At 35.2% G+C, this 18,300-nt stretch overlaps 1 protein-coding gene across 1 annotated transcript in view; it reads right to left on the minus strand.

Annotated features, from left to right (window-relative positions):
• Nucleotides 1-237: 237 nt before the first annotated feature.
• Nucleotides 238-18,300, minus strand: part of SEMA3E (semaphorin 3E) — a 249,595-nt gene continuing 231,532 nt past the window's right edge. The window contains exons 15-17 of the mRNA XM_056118137.1: nucleotides 18,033-18,100; nucleotides 16,262-16,401; nucleotides 238-1,403 (exon numbers count right to left, since the gene is read on the minus strand). Coding sequence (XP_055974112.1) covers nucleotides 951-1,403; nucleotides 16,262-16,401; nucleotides 18,033-18,100 — 661 coding nt within the window. The 3' untranslated portion in view covers nucleotides 238-950. The remainder of the gene's footprint in view (nucleotides 1,404-16,261; nucleotides 16,402-18,032; nucleotides 18,101-18,300) is intronic.

The raw sequence follows: 18,300 nt of genomic DNA on the forward strand, positions 1-18,300 counted from the left end.
TTTCATTTTGTACCTATGAGATAATTATTCATAAAAAGGTTTCCAAGCTAACAATGACCGGGAACTAAAGAAATTTCACTTCAGTGATTTTTTTTTTTTAGAAAGTGGACTAGATGAATTTATGGAGAAACTTTCATATCTTTACTAAACAACTGTATTTTTACCAAAAAAAAAAATATATATATGAATTATATATTTTGTACCACAAGAGGGCAGCAGAAGACTTTTCAATAAAGTTCTAAGGCTAACCATCTGTTTTGTTTTGCCATTCATATATGTTTCTGAGAAGTTACTTTAATTTATTGATACCACACTGGAGAAAAATTTGAAGGGTGTGTGTTTTCATTATGAACCATAATTACATATTGTGAATGTAATTTAATAAATGTTTTATGAAAGGCATAAGCCTCAATTTGACCACACTTCTTTCATGGTTTGTAGAAACTAAAAAACACCTGCTTCATAAAATTCAGAGGCTTAGACAACACCAATCAGTATCTGTAAAAGTACATAGAGATAATATGGGAGTGACAAAATATCTGATATTCCACATAAATTATATTATGGTTGAAAGGCAAAACTCTGAGAAATAAAAACATTTAATTTTTTTTTCCTATAATGATTAAGTCTTTACATTTTCTACAGCATTGAAATCATATTTTCATCCAAGGGTAAAATAATAATTGCCATGGAAAATAAACCAAGTACTAAAAACGACATCAATGTACATTTTTCCGTGAATCTAATGGGAAATCATTGAGCAGAATACTTGTTTAAAAAATTAATTTTATATGAGTTAGCCAGTCAAATGAGTATATAGAATAATTTATCATAACACATTTATAGTCATTTCTGTATTACAGAAATATATTTTAAGTAATGCAGATAAGTTTGATGATTTTTTGTTTCCAAATACAAATCCTTCAGAAGCCAATAGACGTTTCCACCCATCAGGCCCTCAGCGTGTGTCTGGGCAGGCGATAGTGCTCTGCCTTGGCTCGGAGCTTCTTTTCTTTGGGGTTGGCGTACTTCCACTTAGAAGGTGACATTTTAAGCTTTTTCCTCTTTTTATCTGTGCACCATACTTTTTCACAGTATTCTTCTACTCTTTGGAAGTTGCTATAACCAATAAGCTGCAGAAATTCCTTATACCATGGTTTTGCTCCCGGTGGGATGCTGCTCTGGGCAGGACAAGGCATCTTGTGAGGTCCATCCTCTTCGTAGTCTTTGTTAAACATTTCCTCCACTCGCTCCTCTTCCACGACCTCCAGGGTGATTTTACGGATGGTGTGGACAAAACTATGCTCTACTGTTTGGCAGAAGTAGATCCCAGCGTCCATTTTCCGTACCCTTAGGAAGAGCAAACCAAGGTCCATCTTAACCACTCTGTCATCTGTCTTCACCTGCAAGAACAAGAGAATTAAAATGGAACGGAAGTACTAATCAGAAGAAAGAACACCAGCATATGACTCTTCCTTGAGTTTGTTTTTATTTTCAATATGATGGGGTGAAATCCTGAATGTCATAGGTGAATAGAGATATAGAAAAAGATACCAAGGCATTCAAACAGGTGTGTTTGCTGCAAGTTAGTTACTTTTGAGATGGCTTCATATCAGTGATTTGAGATAATTTCATATTAATGTTAAGAAGAGCAAAGTGAACTAATCAACCCTATCATAATTTCAATTAGTCTTTAGGAAAATACATCACTTCAGTTAGCATTTAAAGTAAAAGTGAAATGCAGATTGTTAAGTTGATTTATTTTAAAATTTGTTTTAAGGACAATATTCAGCAGCATTCAAGGCACTGGTATTATAAGCTGGAGATCTGATAAACGAATGCTGCGCCCATCAACTCAAAGTTCTCAAACTTGACACAGAGGAGTACTAGAACCATATTTACTACATTAAAACTGCTATCTATTGATAGCTTTTGCTAAGGATGAATCTGTAACCCCTACACAGCCAATAAAGAACACAGCCATTTTACAGAATGGTATGACATTTGTCTCATTTTCATCAGGCCTCTTGGCATCACAATGGCTTAGAGATTGCTTAGGCAATCTCTAAGTCATTGTTTTCTCCATAAATTTACCTTTTTTTTTAAAAAAAAACCAGCTATGATCATATCATGCATCTAATAATTATGGGCTCTGAAATTTAGTTTCAATTGTTTTTAAATTTGTAGTTGCGGTTGACATAGATGGATTCTATCTTCTTACAAGGTTTTTTGTTGTTGTTTTCTAATATGTGAATCATGAGATTAATATTATATTTTCATGGCTTCTTGTTCCATTCTGGACTTCTTCTGAACATTTTTCATTGCCTATAATGCACAAATCCTTCATCCTCCTGTTGTCTCATTTTTTATTTTTATCCATTTGACAGCTTCTATATTTCTGTTTTAATCAGTTTCCCTCAGATGATATATTTTACACATAGATAATTCATTAGTTTGTGTTTCTACTGAGTTACAAAACACTGAAATTTATCACTTAGAATTCAATGTCTTTCTTTATAAACTGTACCCATCCCTTTTACTAATTTGCCTACTTCAGAAAAATTACAACATAATTCATCTGGTCTTTCTGTGGTCAACTGCTAATCCTTTATGTCTTCAGTGTTGACCATCAGAAACACTATTCCCTTCATTTTCTTTTTCTTTTTTTTAAATTTTGGCCACATCTGATGGTGCTCAGGGCTTACTCCTGGCTCTGTGGCCACTCCTGGTCATGGTTGAGGCACCATATGAGATGCCAAGGATCGAATCTGGGTTGGCCACTTGCAATGCAAGTGTCCTTACTTCTGTACTATCTGGTCCCTATTTCATGATTTCTGATACAATATTAGGCTTTCATATATGAATATTGATAATTCTCAAGCATACCAAATGAAACCTCCCCCCTCAATATTATTTCTTGTGCCTGTTTTTTTTGTCAAGTTTGATGCAACTTTAGGAGCGATGCTTTTACATCTGGCTAGAGACTACATACCACATAGATACCCCAATAAGTATCCTCCCCCATTCACCATTCTATCTGTTAATCTTAACTCATGGATATTAGCAGATATTTCCTGAAAATATATTACTGTTCTTCAATTAATTTCCTTCTTCTGTTCCAATTATTTAAACAAGATTTAAAAGTGAAATTTCACTTCACTTTTCACTATTTTTTTTTCTTTTTTGGGTCACACCTGGCGATGCAGAGGGGTTACTCCTGGATCATACACTCAGGAATTACTCCTGGCAGTGCTCAGGGGACAATATGGAATGCTGGGAATTTAACCCGGGTCAGCCACGTGCAAGGCAAAGCCCTATTCACTGTGCTATTGCTCCAGACCCCACTTTTCACTCTTATCTGAGAAATTATTCAGATCTATTGCTTGCCCAAGCAGATAAGACATAATTAATAACCTCTTACCTCTATAAGTTTGATTTCTTCAAAACTTAATAAAGTACTTCCCAGACTGGGATTGGTGAACTAGGTTATTTTTGGAGAACATAATTTTCTAGAAGGATTTCTTATTTCATTGAACTAATTTTAATGCAAATCAATAAAAATTAATAAATGGTATTTGGATCATCTTGAAAGATCAACTACATGGTTAGGATCTGTTTATCCCAAATTCAGAGCTTTAATATTTTATGACTGCTGAGAAGAATATGGATTTAATATGTTAATGATATATTTCAGCCAAGTGAATATCAACCAATCCCACTATAGCAATGTACAAAGTCTTGAAGTCATTTGAAAAGAGTTTTGGAAGATTTAGTGGCATACAATGCTATAGAGGTTTTGCACATACACATATAGACTATGCATATACTATATACTTGTGTGTATTTATGCATACACACATATTTACGCATACACATATAGACTATGTAGTAGTCTATATCCCTGCTACAGTGTGGAGGTATTGATTTCAGAAAATAAATAATCATCATATTATATATTTAAACAATGCATTAGATTATTCTTTATTTGTTAATCTGTCTTGCCCCGATATTTGAGTAAAGCTATAAGCATAGAGGGCATATTTCTAATTTAATTCTTACAAATATTTTATGAATAGTTTAATGACAGTTATGTAAGTAGACATATAAAATTCTTTATTTTAAGGGCAGGTAGCAGGGGCAGCCTGCATAATCTCATGTCCTTTCCATGATTCCTTGTGTTCTGTCCTCTGTACTGCCATCTTATTTCATATGTCTGGATCTCATTTTGATGTTATCCTTTCTTCCTTTTTCTTAGTGAGCTCTGTTTTCCTGTCCATCAATACATTTTTAGATACTTATTTCCAGATTTAATTTTTTAGTTATTTCATTAGTGTATCAAGAAAGGTCTTCTGTTTTCTTTTGTAACTCAGTAGCACTTACATTCACAGCATGCAAGCTGCTATTTATGGTCCTCTTCAAATTATTTTCCCATACAAGTTTCATGTACTGTAAGTTTTTATTGAGGATAATGCTCTATTTCTTAATTATTCAAACATTCCAAATGAGTAATATGTTCAGTAGTTAGTGAAAAATAAGAGCATATAATTTGCTCATAGTGTACAGAATGCATGGCACTGGGATAGACTGAAGAGTGTATGTCCAATAATAATTTTTTTTCTTTTTTTTGGGGGGGGTCACACCTGGCAATGCAAGGGGTTACTCCTGGCTCTTCACTCAGGAGTTACTCCTGGTGGTGCTCAGGGAACCATATGGGATGCTGGGAATTGAACCCGGGTCGGTCGCGTGCAAGGCAAATGCCCTACCCGCTGTGCTATCTCTTCAGCCCCAGTCCAATAATAATTTTAGTAGGAAGAAAGCAAGCATGATTTTAGCAGTACTTAGTCGTTCATCAAAGAGGGCATTACTTTATAAATCAATTCGGTATCTTTGCCTTCAGCAGGAAAGGATATGTACATAAACCTTCTCAGAATATCATTCTTTGCTCTCCTCTACTATATCTCCTGTGAGAGTGTATAACAGATGAGAAAATATGAAAATCATTTAGCCTGCTTTCTAACATATAAAAAATGGTATCTTAAAATAAAAAAAAAGGAAAATCAAGAAATAAACACAAAACCTTGACCACAGACTTGGAAGTCTTTTAAAAACAATTTCAAGACTGGCTGTAAGAAATAGATATTTCTTTTTTAATTAGAAATCCAAGTTTGAGAAACAATGCTTTGTGTATGTGTACACAAAGCAAAGGGCATTGTCTGACATAGTTCATATGCACGCTAGAGATAGTACTTGTCTCAGAATTTTGTTTTCCCCCTCCTGGTTACAGTCGATCATTAATCCAGGAATAAAATATCTTTAAACATAAATCTGGATGCCTCTAAACAATGCAGATCAAACCATCCCTGCAAATTAAACTTTCTATTTTAGTTAACAAGAGTACCTTTACAGAATTGTTTTCAACCAGCTGTAAACACAGCTGGTTTCCAGGTCTGTAGGCCAGATTTCCTTGGTCAGGAAGATGGTACATAATACATCATTTTTTATCAAATATTATATAGGCAAACTACAAAAATCCAGAATCTCTTACTGAAAATGGTTTTTATAGCTTAGAAATAAAGATTGATTCAGTATGTTTTGTAATGTCAAATAAAAAATAATTGAACAAAGGACCCCTTACATCTGGTAGCTAGCTGGTTAGAAAGAAGCAGTGATTTTCACGTGTATGAACCAGATGGTTCTACACACTTCAGAGGAAGACATAAGCCTTAAATTGGTTTAATTCAGAATATAAGAATGAAATCAGTTTAATCAAGAAATAAAGACCAGCAGCTTTAATATTTACTTGTTTATCTGACCTACCTTGGTCGAAAAGAAATATTGGTTGTCATACAGACAATATAATAAATACGTAAGCATAACATTTTCTCTTATTAAAAACATTTTTCACTGTAAAACTGATATACAAGAGTGATAACTGACTTGTATAGATATAGTGAAATGTTTAAATCAAGAAACCCACCACATTATAAAGTTGCATTTACTAAGAAAAAATATGGTTGCATTTATGTTGAAATCTTATTTCTAGTACAATATGTCAGAAGGACAACACAATGAATAATAACTCAAAATCATGTTGCAAAATCACGAATAATCAAAACTCCTTTTTGAAAAAATATGAGGCATTTATATTCAATCACCAATTAATAACATAAAAAATGCAATGAACTCTTGAAAGCTAACAAAAAAGAGAAATAGAAGTGAAAAATGGGAAGATGCTATAGATACTATTCTGAGGAGAAACGAAAACATTTGGTAGGTTAATACCGAATCTTGCTAGTAACCTTTAAAATGTATTCAAGAGGGGGCAGAGAAATAGTAGAGGGGTAGGGTGCTGGCTATGCACACAGCCAGTAAGGTTTGATTGCCAACACCCCATATGGTCCCCAGAGACCTGGCAGAAATGATCCCTGAGATTGAAGCCAGGAGTAAACCAGGAGCACTGCAGGGTGTGGTCCCAAATCAGCCAACCAAAAAAAAAAAAACTTTCACAAGAGGGCTGCAGTGAGTAAACAGCTGGGAAAGCAACAAATTTCAAGTAGCTGACCCTGGGTGTGGCCCTTAAAAAAATAAACAAATAACATACCATATATCCCCAATAAAGGCAAACATTAGAAAATTAAAAATATTAGTGAGAATGTGGGAAAATGTGCATCCACAGAACTACTTAGAGAGTGTAGGCAGTAAAGAAATTCTAAGAAGGAACATGATAATAATTCTAGCTATGAAGGATGCTGATAGATAATAATGCAGAAATTTGTAGTCAGTTGTAAAGGGGTTATTTTAAGACATATCATCATTAACGATATAACATAAATTAATAAAAAAACATTAAGACCAATAATACATTATACTGATTTTACAGCTCATGCATACTGAAAATGCTATATATTCAATATATTGTAGTATTATGCTTATACAATATATTGTAGTATTGTGTTTATAGTGTAAACATATATGAGCCAGTGAAGATGAAAATGGAAAAAGGTGTACCTGGAAAAATAAAATCAACAAGAGGGATTTGTATTATGATTATGACATTGTACCATAAAGTATGTAGTGTTAATAACTAAATTATCTATCTAAAGTAATAAACAAAAAAGTAGCAAAACACACAAATAATCCAGTTGCCTAGTGGTTCAGAGACCAATAAATAAAGTAAGTTTGATTATAAGACATGTTCAATTTCTATTGCACTATAATTATAAAATTTTTAAAAATATTTCTCATAAATAAGCTATAATCTATAGGTAAAACCTTATTAGAAACTTAATCAATAAGAATATTAGGATGATGAAAATGAAAGGATAATAAGGGAACAGAGGATAGAAATAAACATAATATTTGAACTCAGAGACACACATGATGAGGCAACAATCACTACAACTGGAGTTCAAATTCACCACTAAATGCCTAAAGGGAAGAAAAAAGTGTGCTAAAACTTACGATACAATATTTCCAAAATATATTGGTGCCTGGGTGCTGGACATGGCACAGTAGAATTATAAGTATAATTATAATTATAAACTCTGTTACCTTATTAAAATTTTTGTTACTGTCACTGTCACTATTCTTCCATTGTTCATCGATTTGCTCGAGTGGGCAGCAGTAGTGTCTTACAACAAATTGTGAGACTTGTTGTTACTGTGTTTGGCATATTGAATACGTCACGGGTAGCTTGCCAGGCTTTGCCATGAGGGCGAGATGCTCTCGGTAGCTTGCCAGGCTCTCCGAGAGGGGTGGAGGAATCGAACTTGGGTCGGCCATGTTGGCTGCGTGTAAGGCAAACACCCTACTCACTGTGCTATCGCATTTTTGTAGAAACATTAAATAAAAGTCTATGAATGATATTTAAATTTATTCTTTATAAAAGTACATCTTTCACTGTCACTAAGGTCTGAGAAAATCTCTTCTATGTTCTCATAAAACAAGAAGCAACTGTCCCAACAGTAGCACATGTATCAATTTCTTAAGGTTATATCATAGGATTGTCGATTTGCTTGAGTGGGCCCAGTAACGTTTCCATTGGAGACTTTGTTGTTACTGTGTTTGGCATATCGAATACACCATGGGGAGCTTGCCAGGCTCTGCCGTGTGGGCGAGATACTTGTGGTAGCTTGCCGGGCTCTCCGAGAGGGGCGGAGGAATCGAACTCGGGTCGGCCATGTTGGCTGCGTGCAAGGCAAACGTCCAACCGCTGTGCTATCGCTCCAGCCTGTGCTATCGCTCAACCCCCATCGCTGGAGCGATAGCACAGCGGTAGGGCATTTGCCTTGCACGCAGCCAACATGGCCGACCCGAGTTCGATTCCTCCGCCCCTCTCGGAGAGCCCGGCAAGCTACTGAGAGTATCTCGCCTGCACGGCAGAGCCTGGCAAGCTCCTCGTGACGTATTCGATATGCCAGACACAGTAACAACAAAGTCTCCAATGGAGACGTTACTGGGCCCACTCAAGCAAATCGATGAACAACGGGAGGGCCTTTACCTTTACCTTTCATATCATAGGATAGGGTAAGGATAACACTCTTCAACATAAGCAGTTCAATGAGACTAAAATAACGTGGTCTATATATATAATTCTATGCTCATGTTTATGTAGATGTGCATTCTTTAAAGTTTTAAGACTATAACCATTATATTAGATCAAGTGAAACTAAGAATTGAAGGAATTTCATAGTTTTTGAAGGTATATTGTTCTTGTCACATGTCTTGCTACCATACTAATTTTAAGATGCCTTAAGTAAGAGGAGCCTACTCAGATGGGGGTTGAGCATCCTCCACCCAGATCCTCCAAATTCCAGTAGGCGGAGGTCACACCCACCAACTGGCCCCCTGGCGCAGTGTAATCCCATCAACGGCCAAGACTATAAAACCCAGCTCCCGGAAGAGATCAGTGCAGAGCCTCCTGCCCCTGCGCCTGGCTGTCCTCGCCGAGGCCCCTTGGAGTGGAGTGGGTTGAGTTTCCCTCCCCGCCCCGACCAGGGCTCCGGCAGCCGAAGACCTCCAGAACCAGCCACCACCATACTGAGACCACTCTCCGCACACATGAAGGTACTGGCAGAGGAACAAAGGCAAGCAGGTCTCTGGGCTGAGATCTCCAAGCCTACTCGGATCGGGGCTGAGCATCCTCCACCCAGATCCTCCAAATTCCAGTAGGCGGGGGTCACACCCACCAACTGGCCCCCTGGCACCGTGTAATCCCATCAACAACCAAGACTCAGAGACTATAAAAACCAGCTCCTGGAACCGCATTTGCGGCCATGTGACATCTTATTATGACATCTTATTATCTCATTCCTACTTGGACAAACTGGCAGGCTACCGAATGTAACCTGCCCACATGGCAGAGTCTGGCAAACTCCCCGTGGCGTACCCAATATGCCAAATACCAGTAACAATGATGGGTCTCATTCTTCTAACACTGACAGAGCCTTGAATATGGCACTTTTTAAAAAAATCTCAGGGCTAGGACGAAGGAGTCGTTACTGGGGCCTGCTCGAGGCAATCTATGAATAACAGGATGGTCGTGATTGGTTGTCGAAGTAAGAGGACTGAATGAGATAAAACAGATCCATATAGGATGTCACACATCTAGGACGACATAATTAAATTTCAAAGGTGATCAATATTCTCCTAGAGAAGTAATAGGAATTATTTCTAAAACTATAGTACACACTATAGAGATAGAGCATTTGCCTTGTATCCTGTTGACCCCAGTTCAACACTGTCTACAGACAGTTCCTGAGTACAGTGCTAGGAATAGCCCCTGGGAACAACTGGGTGTGGACTCAAAAATAAAAATAAATAAATATAATAAAACGGTACTTTCTGTTCTATTCAATAGCCAGAAAGTTGCATCATATTTTCTATTAACAGTTAAGTGTCTTTGTCATTACAAATAAAAAGAAGATTTGTCTTACACTGTTATGTGCTCCAGCTTAGGCATTTGAGTGTATGTGAGGACTGAAAAAAATGTAAATTCTGAACACTTACCATAAAGAATTTTTAGTTTAGAAAAGATGAGCATGTTTTTAGAGACAGAGAAAAGCCAAAAGGGCTAAACAGGTGTTTGCAAAAGTTCATGCACTTAAAAAAAAAAGTGAAGCATATTCATTAGGAACAAAACCTGACATTTTGGTATATGTATATAAATACAATAACATAAATTTATATGTGCCATTCATCCCTAAAATTTCCTGTCATAGCTTAGACCTGGTTAAAATCAGGGAAACAGGGTAATTTAGCAAACAAGATGGTAAAATGAAAGATTTATAATTCTAGTTTTGATGACATAATTCATCTAATTCTAACATTTAAGTATATGATTAGTGTATTCCACTTTTCTGTTTTGTTTTTATGAGATACTATATCCATGAGGAATTGAATCATTAATACATTTATATTTTAATTGAAACAACAAATTTAGCATGAATATAATAAACTAAGATATCTAGAAGAAACTGCTAATTGATTAGTTAATCATGTCTCTTAAATTTCTCAACAGCATTTAAATGACTTTGATGGATTTTTCTTACTCTGTAGGTGGTCTGTAGACAGAGTTGAAAAGTAACAATTGGCACAGAGTCAAAAGCGAGTGAGAGTAAAACGAAATGCAAAGTTTGGAGTTCTGATGTCAACTTACTTTCTCTCTTGAACTTTCTGCAATAAACATGCATAAATGTGCCATGATTTACGTATTCCATTATATAAGACTACATAGTTATTTTTAAATGAGATTTATTTCTAAGATACACATATATTTTTCCCTTAGAGAATTCACTTTCTGTAATAAGCATGCACAAATATACATGATTTAAGCCCTGTATTATATATTCATATATATTTAACTATTTTTAAATAAGATTTATTTCTAAGAAACAAACATATTTCCCCTCAAATAGAGTACCCATATGGAAAGACCAAAAGGTATCAAGGGGAAATCAATCTTCCATATTGACCATGGAATTCGGGTACTGACCTCATGGATCATGTTAACTTGCCTGCTCTATATCACAGACGTGAAGATGTGAAGAAATTTATACATCTTGTGTTTGTCCCAAAATTTCCTTCACTGGGAAATTTGTGAATACATAAATATGGGCATATATATGCATTTACATATATATTTACACAAATATATGTTTATTACACACTGGGAAATATGTAAATACACATGCATTTATGTATATAGAATATATGTACACACACATATTCCACTTCTTCCTAGAACACTGAATACAACGTCTATGGAATATACTTAGAATTTATTAGAGAGTAACCTTAGGCATGAGGTTCAAAAGAATGCCCTACAAGAAAATATCTATATTTTTTGTTTTTTCTGATAACTGATAGTCATAGAATGTAATTTTTTTAAATTTATTTTTTATTTTTTAATTTTTTTTTTGTTTCTTTCTTTTTTTTTTTACAGTTGTAGATTTACAATTTTTTGTGCTTGGGTTTCGATTATACAATGATCAGATACCCATCCCTCCACCAGTGCCCATTTTCCACCACCATGGATAATATCCCCCCACCCCCATCCCCCCATCCCCCCTGCCTCTGTGGCAAGGCAATCCCCTGTGTTCTCTCTCCTTTTGGGTGTTGTGGTCTGCAAAAGAGGCATTGAGTGGCAAACATGTTCAGTCCATAGTCTACTTTCGACATGCATCTCCCCTCCTGGTAGGATCCTCCAAACACCCTTTATTTGGTGTTCCCTTCTCTGTCTGAGCTGCCCTTTCCTCTAGGATACCCGGCTGGCCTCTAAGTTATGGAGTAATCCTCCTGGTGCTGATCTCAGCTATTCTTGGGTATTAATCTCATACTTTGTTACTTTATATCCCCCAGATGAATGCAATCTTTCTATGTCTATCCCTCTCTTTCTGACTCATTTCGCTTAGCATGATACTTTCCATATTGTACCACTTGTTTGTAAATTTCATGACTTCATCTTTTCTAACAGCTACATAGTACTCCATTGTGTAGATGTACCAAAGTTTCTTTAACCAGTCATCTGTTCTTGGGCATTCAGGTTTCTTCCAGTTTCTGGCTATTGTAAAGAGTGCTGCAATGAACAAACAAGTGCAGATGTCACTTCGACTATACATTTTTGCCTCTCTGGGATATATTCCCAGGAGTGGTATTGCTGGGTCAAATGGGAGCTCAATTTCTAATTTTTTGAGAATCGTCCATACTGTTTTCCAGAAGGGCTGAACCAGTGGACATTCCCACCAACAGTGAAGGAGTGTCCCTTTCTCGCCACATCCACGCCAGCATCGGTTGCTTTTGCTCTTTTGAATGTGGGCCAGTCTCTGAGGTGTGAGATGGTATCTCATTGTGGTTTTGATCTGCATCTCCCTGATGATTAATGATGTAGAGCATTTTCTCATGTGCTTTTTTGCCAATAGAATGTAATTTTTAACACTAAACACAGACACGTGTTTTCATTTTGAACTTTTAAATCAGAGCTAAATGGACTTCTTGTAAAAATAATATGGTGAGAATTTGGGATTTTGCTGGTTACATATACTGTGCTATAAACACTCGGTTTCATGATTTTAGCAAAAAAGACCAGTGAAACATTTTGGCAAAAGAATGGAAATAGTAGTTTTAAAATAAAAAATTATTTACAAAAGAGGTATAATACCAGATGTTACCCCTGGCTCAACTTCCATTTTATATCTTTATAACATACAAAGAAATGTTCTACTTATAATTTTAAAAAGAACACATATTACAAACTTGAATCTTTCTAAATGAGTATCATATTAAAGTAAGAAGTTATTTACTAATCTGAGAAATTTGAATAAACTATATATTTTTTTATAATACGTAAAATTGCACACACTGAACAATTATTTTAATTTAAGGAAGTAAGTAAATTTAAATGCCTCCACACCTTTAAAATCACAACCTAGAGGCTGGAGAGCTAGGCTTGCCTTGCATATGGCCAATTGGATTTGATCCCTTGCTCCATATCACCTCTGAACACTACCAAGAATGATCCCTGAGCGCAAAGCTAGAATTAAGCCCTGAGCACTGCTAGGTATCACCTCAGAAAAGATGCAACTCCTCCATGAGTAATAATTACCCTTTTGTTTTTCTCTTTTTCATTACCTGACACCACAAATAATACTCTTATTTAATCTTATCATTACCATTTTTCTGTTCTCCAGAATATAACTTCTATGAAAGCAAGACAAATTAAGAACTCAGTAAAAAAAATGAAATGAATAATATATATTGTAAAAATCTAAAGAAAATAGTATTCAGTGTACTATATTTGTGTCTCTGTCACTGTCACTGTCCTCCCATTGTTCATCGATTTGCTCGAGCAGCTCCAGTAACATCCCCATTTTGAGACTTGTGTATATAGGCATAAAAAATATAGGACTTATTTTGACAGAGTCCATTTTTTATGTTAACAGGCATAGAAAAGAACCCTAAAAGAGAATTCTATAATGGAAATACAGTGATGTATATATCATAAAACATATTTATTATGTCACTGTTTAGAGTATGAACTATTCAAACTATTGGGTGATTTCTTATACAAGGAAAATGAAGAATAGTTTTTTGGCTACCAAAGCTATATCTCCATGTGCCACTAAACTCTGATCTCTCCCATTAAATGTATGCAAAAAATACATATGCAAAAAATACCAGGAGACTTTTTTCAGAAATGAAATTTAAAAATTTTGTTGAGAAATTTTCCACTTTCTACATGTTCCAAATAATTCAACATTATATTTAAATTCTGATCTCTGAAAGTTTGTGATTTGAAGGAAAGAATTTAAAGATCTTGATTTGAATCTACTGCTTTTGACTCTTCAGAAAACTTAGTTTTCAAATAACACTGACTATCCAGAAAAGTTAGAAAAAAATTCTTTCAACTGCCTCACACATAATTTCTAATAATAAAGTAGTATAGTTTATAAAACTCCTAAGTGAAGTTCTAGGCAATGAATAAATATAAAGCAACTCTGGCATTAGGAATATTTGAGTTGAAGCAGTAGGTCTGTCATTGACTTTAATTATGAGACAGCATAACTTTAAGTCACTGTAAGTGATAATCAGTTGTAAAGTGATGAAGACTGCATGTAGTGTGAAGTTGTGATACCTAGGAATAATATGGGATGGAGTCTATGATAGTTTTTGTGTGCAGTAGATTCACATTAAAAAATAGCTTCCTAGTGGCTGGGATATAAATCAGTGACAGAGCACATATCTTTCATGTGTGAGAATCTGGGTTCAATCCTTAGCACCAAACACATACAAAAGAGACGACTCTATTAGATCTCTTTAATTATGTGCTCTTTCCCTTCAATATATCACAGTAACAAATGAACATCGCAATTATCAGACCATCAAAGCAAGAGAAATGCTTCTCATGATGTCACTACAAAGTAAGAATTCAATGAACGTTTATGAAATTAGTAAAATGTGTAGAGATTATTCAATGTAGGATATTTAAGAAAGTAGGAAACTATAAAGTGCATATTCACAAGCACTTTAGTAATTCACTTCCTTGGAACCATATAAAATAATTCTAGATGATTTTCAGCTCTTTAGTTAAGTAGCACTTTTTAAGATTTCATTTGAGCAATAGTTTTATCCACCTAAATAAACGCTTTTCAGTTACCTTCTGAGAGCTGAGTTTGAATCTTCAGGCAGATGTTACAAACTCAAAATTTTCACTTCAATGAGAGGGATATGTATATGTAATTGTCTAAATGTTTTACAAAGGCTGTGACATGACTGCAAATTAATGGTGCTTAGTGTTCTACAAGCCTTGATGGTCATTGTCAGAGGAGTATAAAGAGGCAAGTTTTAGTTCCCATGAACAAATGTTTGATCTCCAAGGCCAAAATAAAGAGAAGATCACACGGATTTAACTTATAAAATTTACCATTGTTTTTCTACTTAAAGTGGGTCACTTTAGTTGCTTACTTTATTTAACATGCAATCTTCTCTTTAGTAAGGACCACTTGAAAAACATCTTCCAAGAACTTTCTTCCTTTGAAATAGCCCAATTTCTTCTATCTTTATATTCCATTTTTGTGCAATTGATTTTGAAGCTCACATTAACATCTCCAAGGCTTTATATGCCTATCTGAAATGTGCCATGTCCTTAGTTAGGCCCTGTATGAAAGCCTAAACTTCATGCAGTCTGTAGTTAATTTATCTGATAAGTATTTAAAGATTATTTAGGTGTTGCTTTAAATGAAGTATATAATTTTATCCATAAAAATATGCACTTTTATTTTTTTATGATTATGGAGCAATAACACAGTGGGTAGAGCGTTTGCCTTGCATGCAGCCGACCCGGGTTCGATTTCCTCTGTCCCTCTCAGAGAGCCCGGCAAGCTACCAAGAGTATCCCGTCCACATGGCAGGGCTTGGAAAGTTTCCTGCGGTGTATTTGATATGCCAAAAACAGTAACAACAAGTCTCACAATGGAGACGTTACTGGGGCCCGCTCGAGCAAATCGATGAACAACGGGAGGACAGGACAGGACAGTGCTATAAAAATAAAATATCTACTAAAGGTGCTCTAAAGGACAAAAATATTGCAGTTCTCCTTTGTTTATAGTCAACTACTGAATTAAAATACTATATGTCACAGTTTTAGCAAAAAAAAATGTATTCTGTTGCTGGTTTTAACTTTTCTAAAATGATATTATCCATTTACTTAATACACATGAGCAAATTTTGTCCATGTTTGCTATTTTTTCATAGCCTAGGGTAGATAATTTAAGATAATTATTTTGATAGCACAATACCAAATCGTAAAACTTAATCCAGAATGGTTCAAAAAACTTGAGCACACACATATTTTGCATGACGGAGGACCAGATTTAGTCCCAAGAGTTCCACTAGGAAATAATCCCTGAGTAGTGAGCCAAGAGAAGCTGCTGAGTGCTGCCTGATATGGCATCCAAAACGAAATAAAACAAAACAAAATCATAATTATTAATCTTTTGAAAAAATTCAATTTTCAGGATCCATATGATATATATGCATATATATAGAGAGAGAGAATGCATATGCTCATATATACAAATAAATTTAGGTGTAAGAAACTACGAGTTTATGTATTTAAATTTCTATGTGCAAATAACCAACACCACAAATAAGGCATACTTAGTAAAACAGTATCATTCTAAAGTATGCAAAACAATCATCTATTTACAAATCGCATACTATATGCAAGATATCAAGATATCATGGTATCAATGCCAACAATTACCTCCTCTTTTCTTGTGTCACGTCCTTTCTGAACAAACCAGATGACTTTTGCTTGTAAAGATCGTGGAGTACATTCCAGCAAAGTACTGTTGTTCTCTATGCCATAGGCCAGTCTCTCTTCTGTCTTATCCAAAGCATCCCCTGCAAGAGGAATGTTAACATCATTCTTAAGACTTTGATTTTAGTGATAAATAAAATTAAATATAAATTTAACTCTCTACAACAAAGTAAACACCTTTCAGTATTTATTGTTTACTTTTAGGTAAGGCCATTTAAATATGTTATTTAGAGTCGTATGCCAAAATGTAAGCATTGAAAAATTACAGCATGCTAAGGGGCTATAAGAATTTACTGGGTAGATTGATTCCAAAGATTGGGGCTACTGAGAAAACCAGAAGGTACATCAATGTTAGATGCATGTGAAATGAATGATAACATCCATTTGTTAAAGCAGACAAGGAAAGGGAAACAACCAACATTTAAACAAGGCATTGGACCAATTTCATGGATACAGAGAAACAGAGTTTAGGTGATGTGCCACATTCATGCACATACCTTTAAAAGGAATATCACACTTTTCAAGACATTGGGTCCACACAGTAACACAAGAATAAGAAATTGAATTAAGGATTTCCAAAACTGAGCTTTTAACTTATAATTCTGTACTCTGGTCTAGGAAGACTTCCTTTGAACTTGGATTCAACTTAACTTACAGGCAAATATGTATCACTAAATTGAGGAATAAAAGCAAATTTGTTTATTGTTGGTTCTCAAATCTTACTAGATCCTGGAAATGTATTTTTTCCTTTCTCCAGGTCTGAGCCCTTCACAGCTCAAAACTTGCCCACAGTTCTTTCCAAATTAAGATTTTGGTTTTAGCTAGTCAGTAACCTTAGAGGCAAAGTCTTATGCCAACTCTTCAAGTCTGGGTACTACCAAAATGATACTGGACCACAATTCTAGATCTAAACATAAGCACCACTGAGCTCCCAATCCTCGTGCTCCTACCCACAGTTATACTTCTTGATGAAATTGTGGCACTGGTCACCATCTGTACATTAAAACCATCATGATGTGAAAGCTCGGGATAGTGTTTTACTTTTTCATTTGAGCCCCCCCTGATTTCCTAGAACTGAACTTTCTTTTTATTTTTTAACCACCTATCAGTTTTGCTCAAAAATCACATCAATACCCCTGACCCTAACTTCAGCTTTTTCCACTGCTGTAAAAGGGTCATTTTAATGGGTATTTGACCATTGTGTAATTGAAACCCAAGCACAAAAATTTGTAAGTCTACAACTGTACCTCATAGTCTCTCACTAATAAAAATTAATAAATAAATAAATAAATAAAAATTAAAATTAAAAAAAGTTTATTCTGTCCAGAAGCTTAGTAGGTGATTTGACACAAGCTGGATCACTAAAAATAAATACTATAAGTTTCTAAAACAATGAGATTTTCCCAGAGATGAGAAATAAGAACCAAGGTCATTGTGACTTCGCCCACTGTCAGTATACACCAACTCTAGTTCTAGGATTACCCTGCTTGGAGGTTTAACAGTAAAGTTTGGTGGTGGCATACTTTCCTAATTACGGCTAATGATATGTCAAATCCACAAAAGTATAACTGTATAGAAGAAATAAATACTTTCAGTAAAATTATTGTAGTAAATATCAACCACAAAGAAAACAAGGACCCTTTAAAAGAGGCTTGCAATTTATCTTCAGTGTACACTCTATGTTACCCAGAGCAATCAATTTTCTATGGATTACCAGCGAACTGCTGTCCAAAGCATTGCTGAGCTGCATTTCCATGCCGAACATCTTGTCTGCGGAACCGCCTGAAAGAAAGTAAATGCATTTAGGAGATGTTAAGATTTCAATTTTCCAGACTTTAAAATATTGCCAACTGCATTAGAGATTCAAGTGGCTCTCTGCTACTGAAAAAATGAATCAGTCATACAGAACAAGTATAAAATTAAAGTTCCATAGCTGTTCATACTTTCATTCAATATCCTTAATAGATAAGATCAAGATCAAC

This window comes from Sorex fumeus, unplaced genomic scaffold (assembly GCF_029834395.1).
Source record: "Sorex fumeus unplaced genomic scaffold, SorFum_2.1 ptg000037l, whole genome shotgun sequence".
Classification (NCBI taxonomy): Eukaryota; Metazoa; Chordata; class Mammalia; order Eulipotyphla; family Soricidae; genus Sorex; species Sorex fumeus.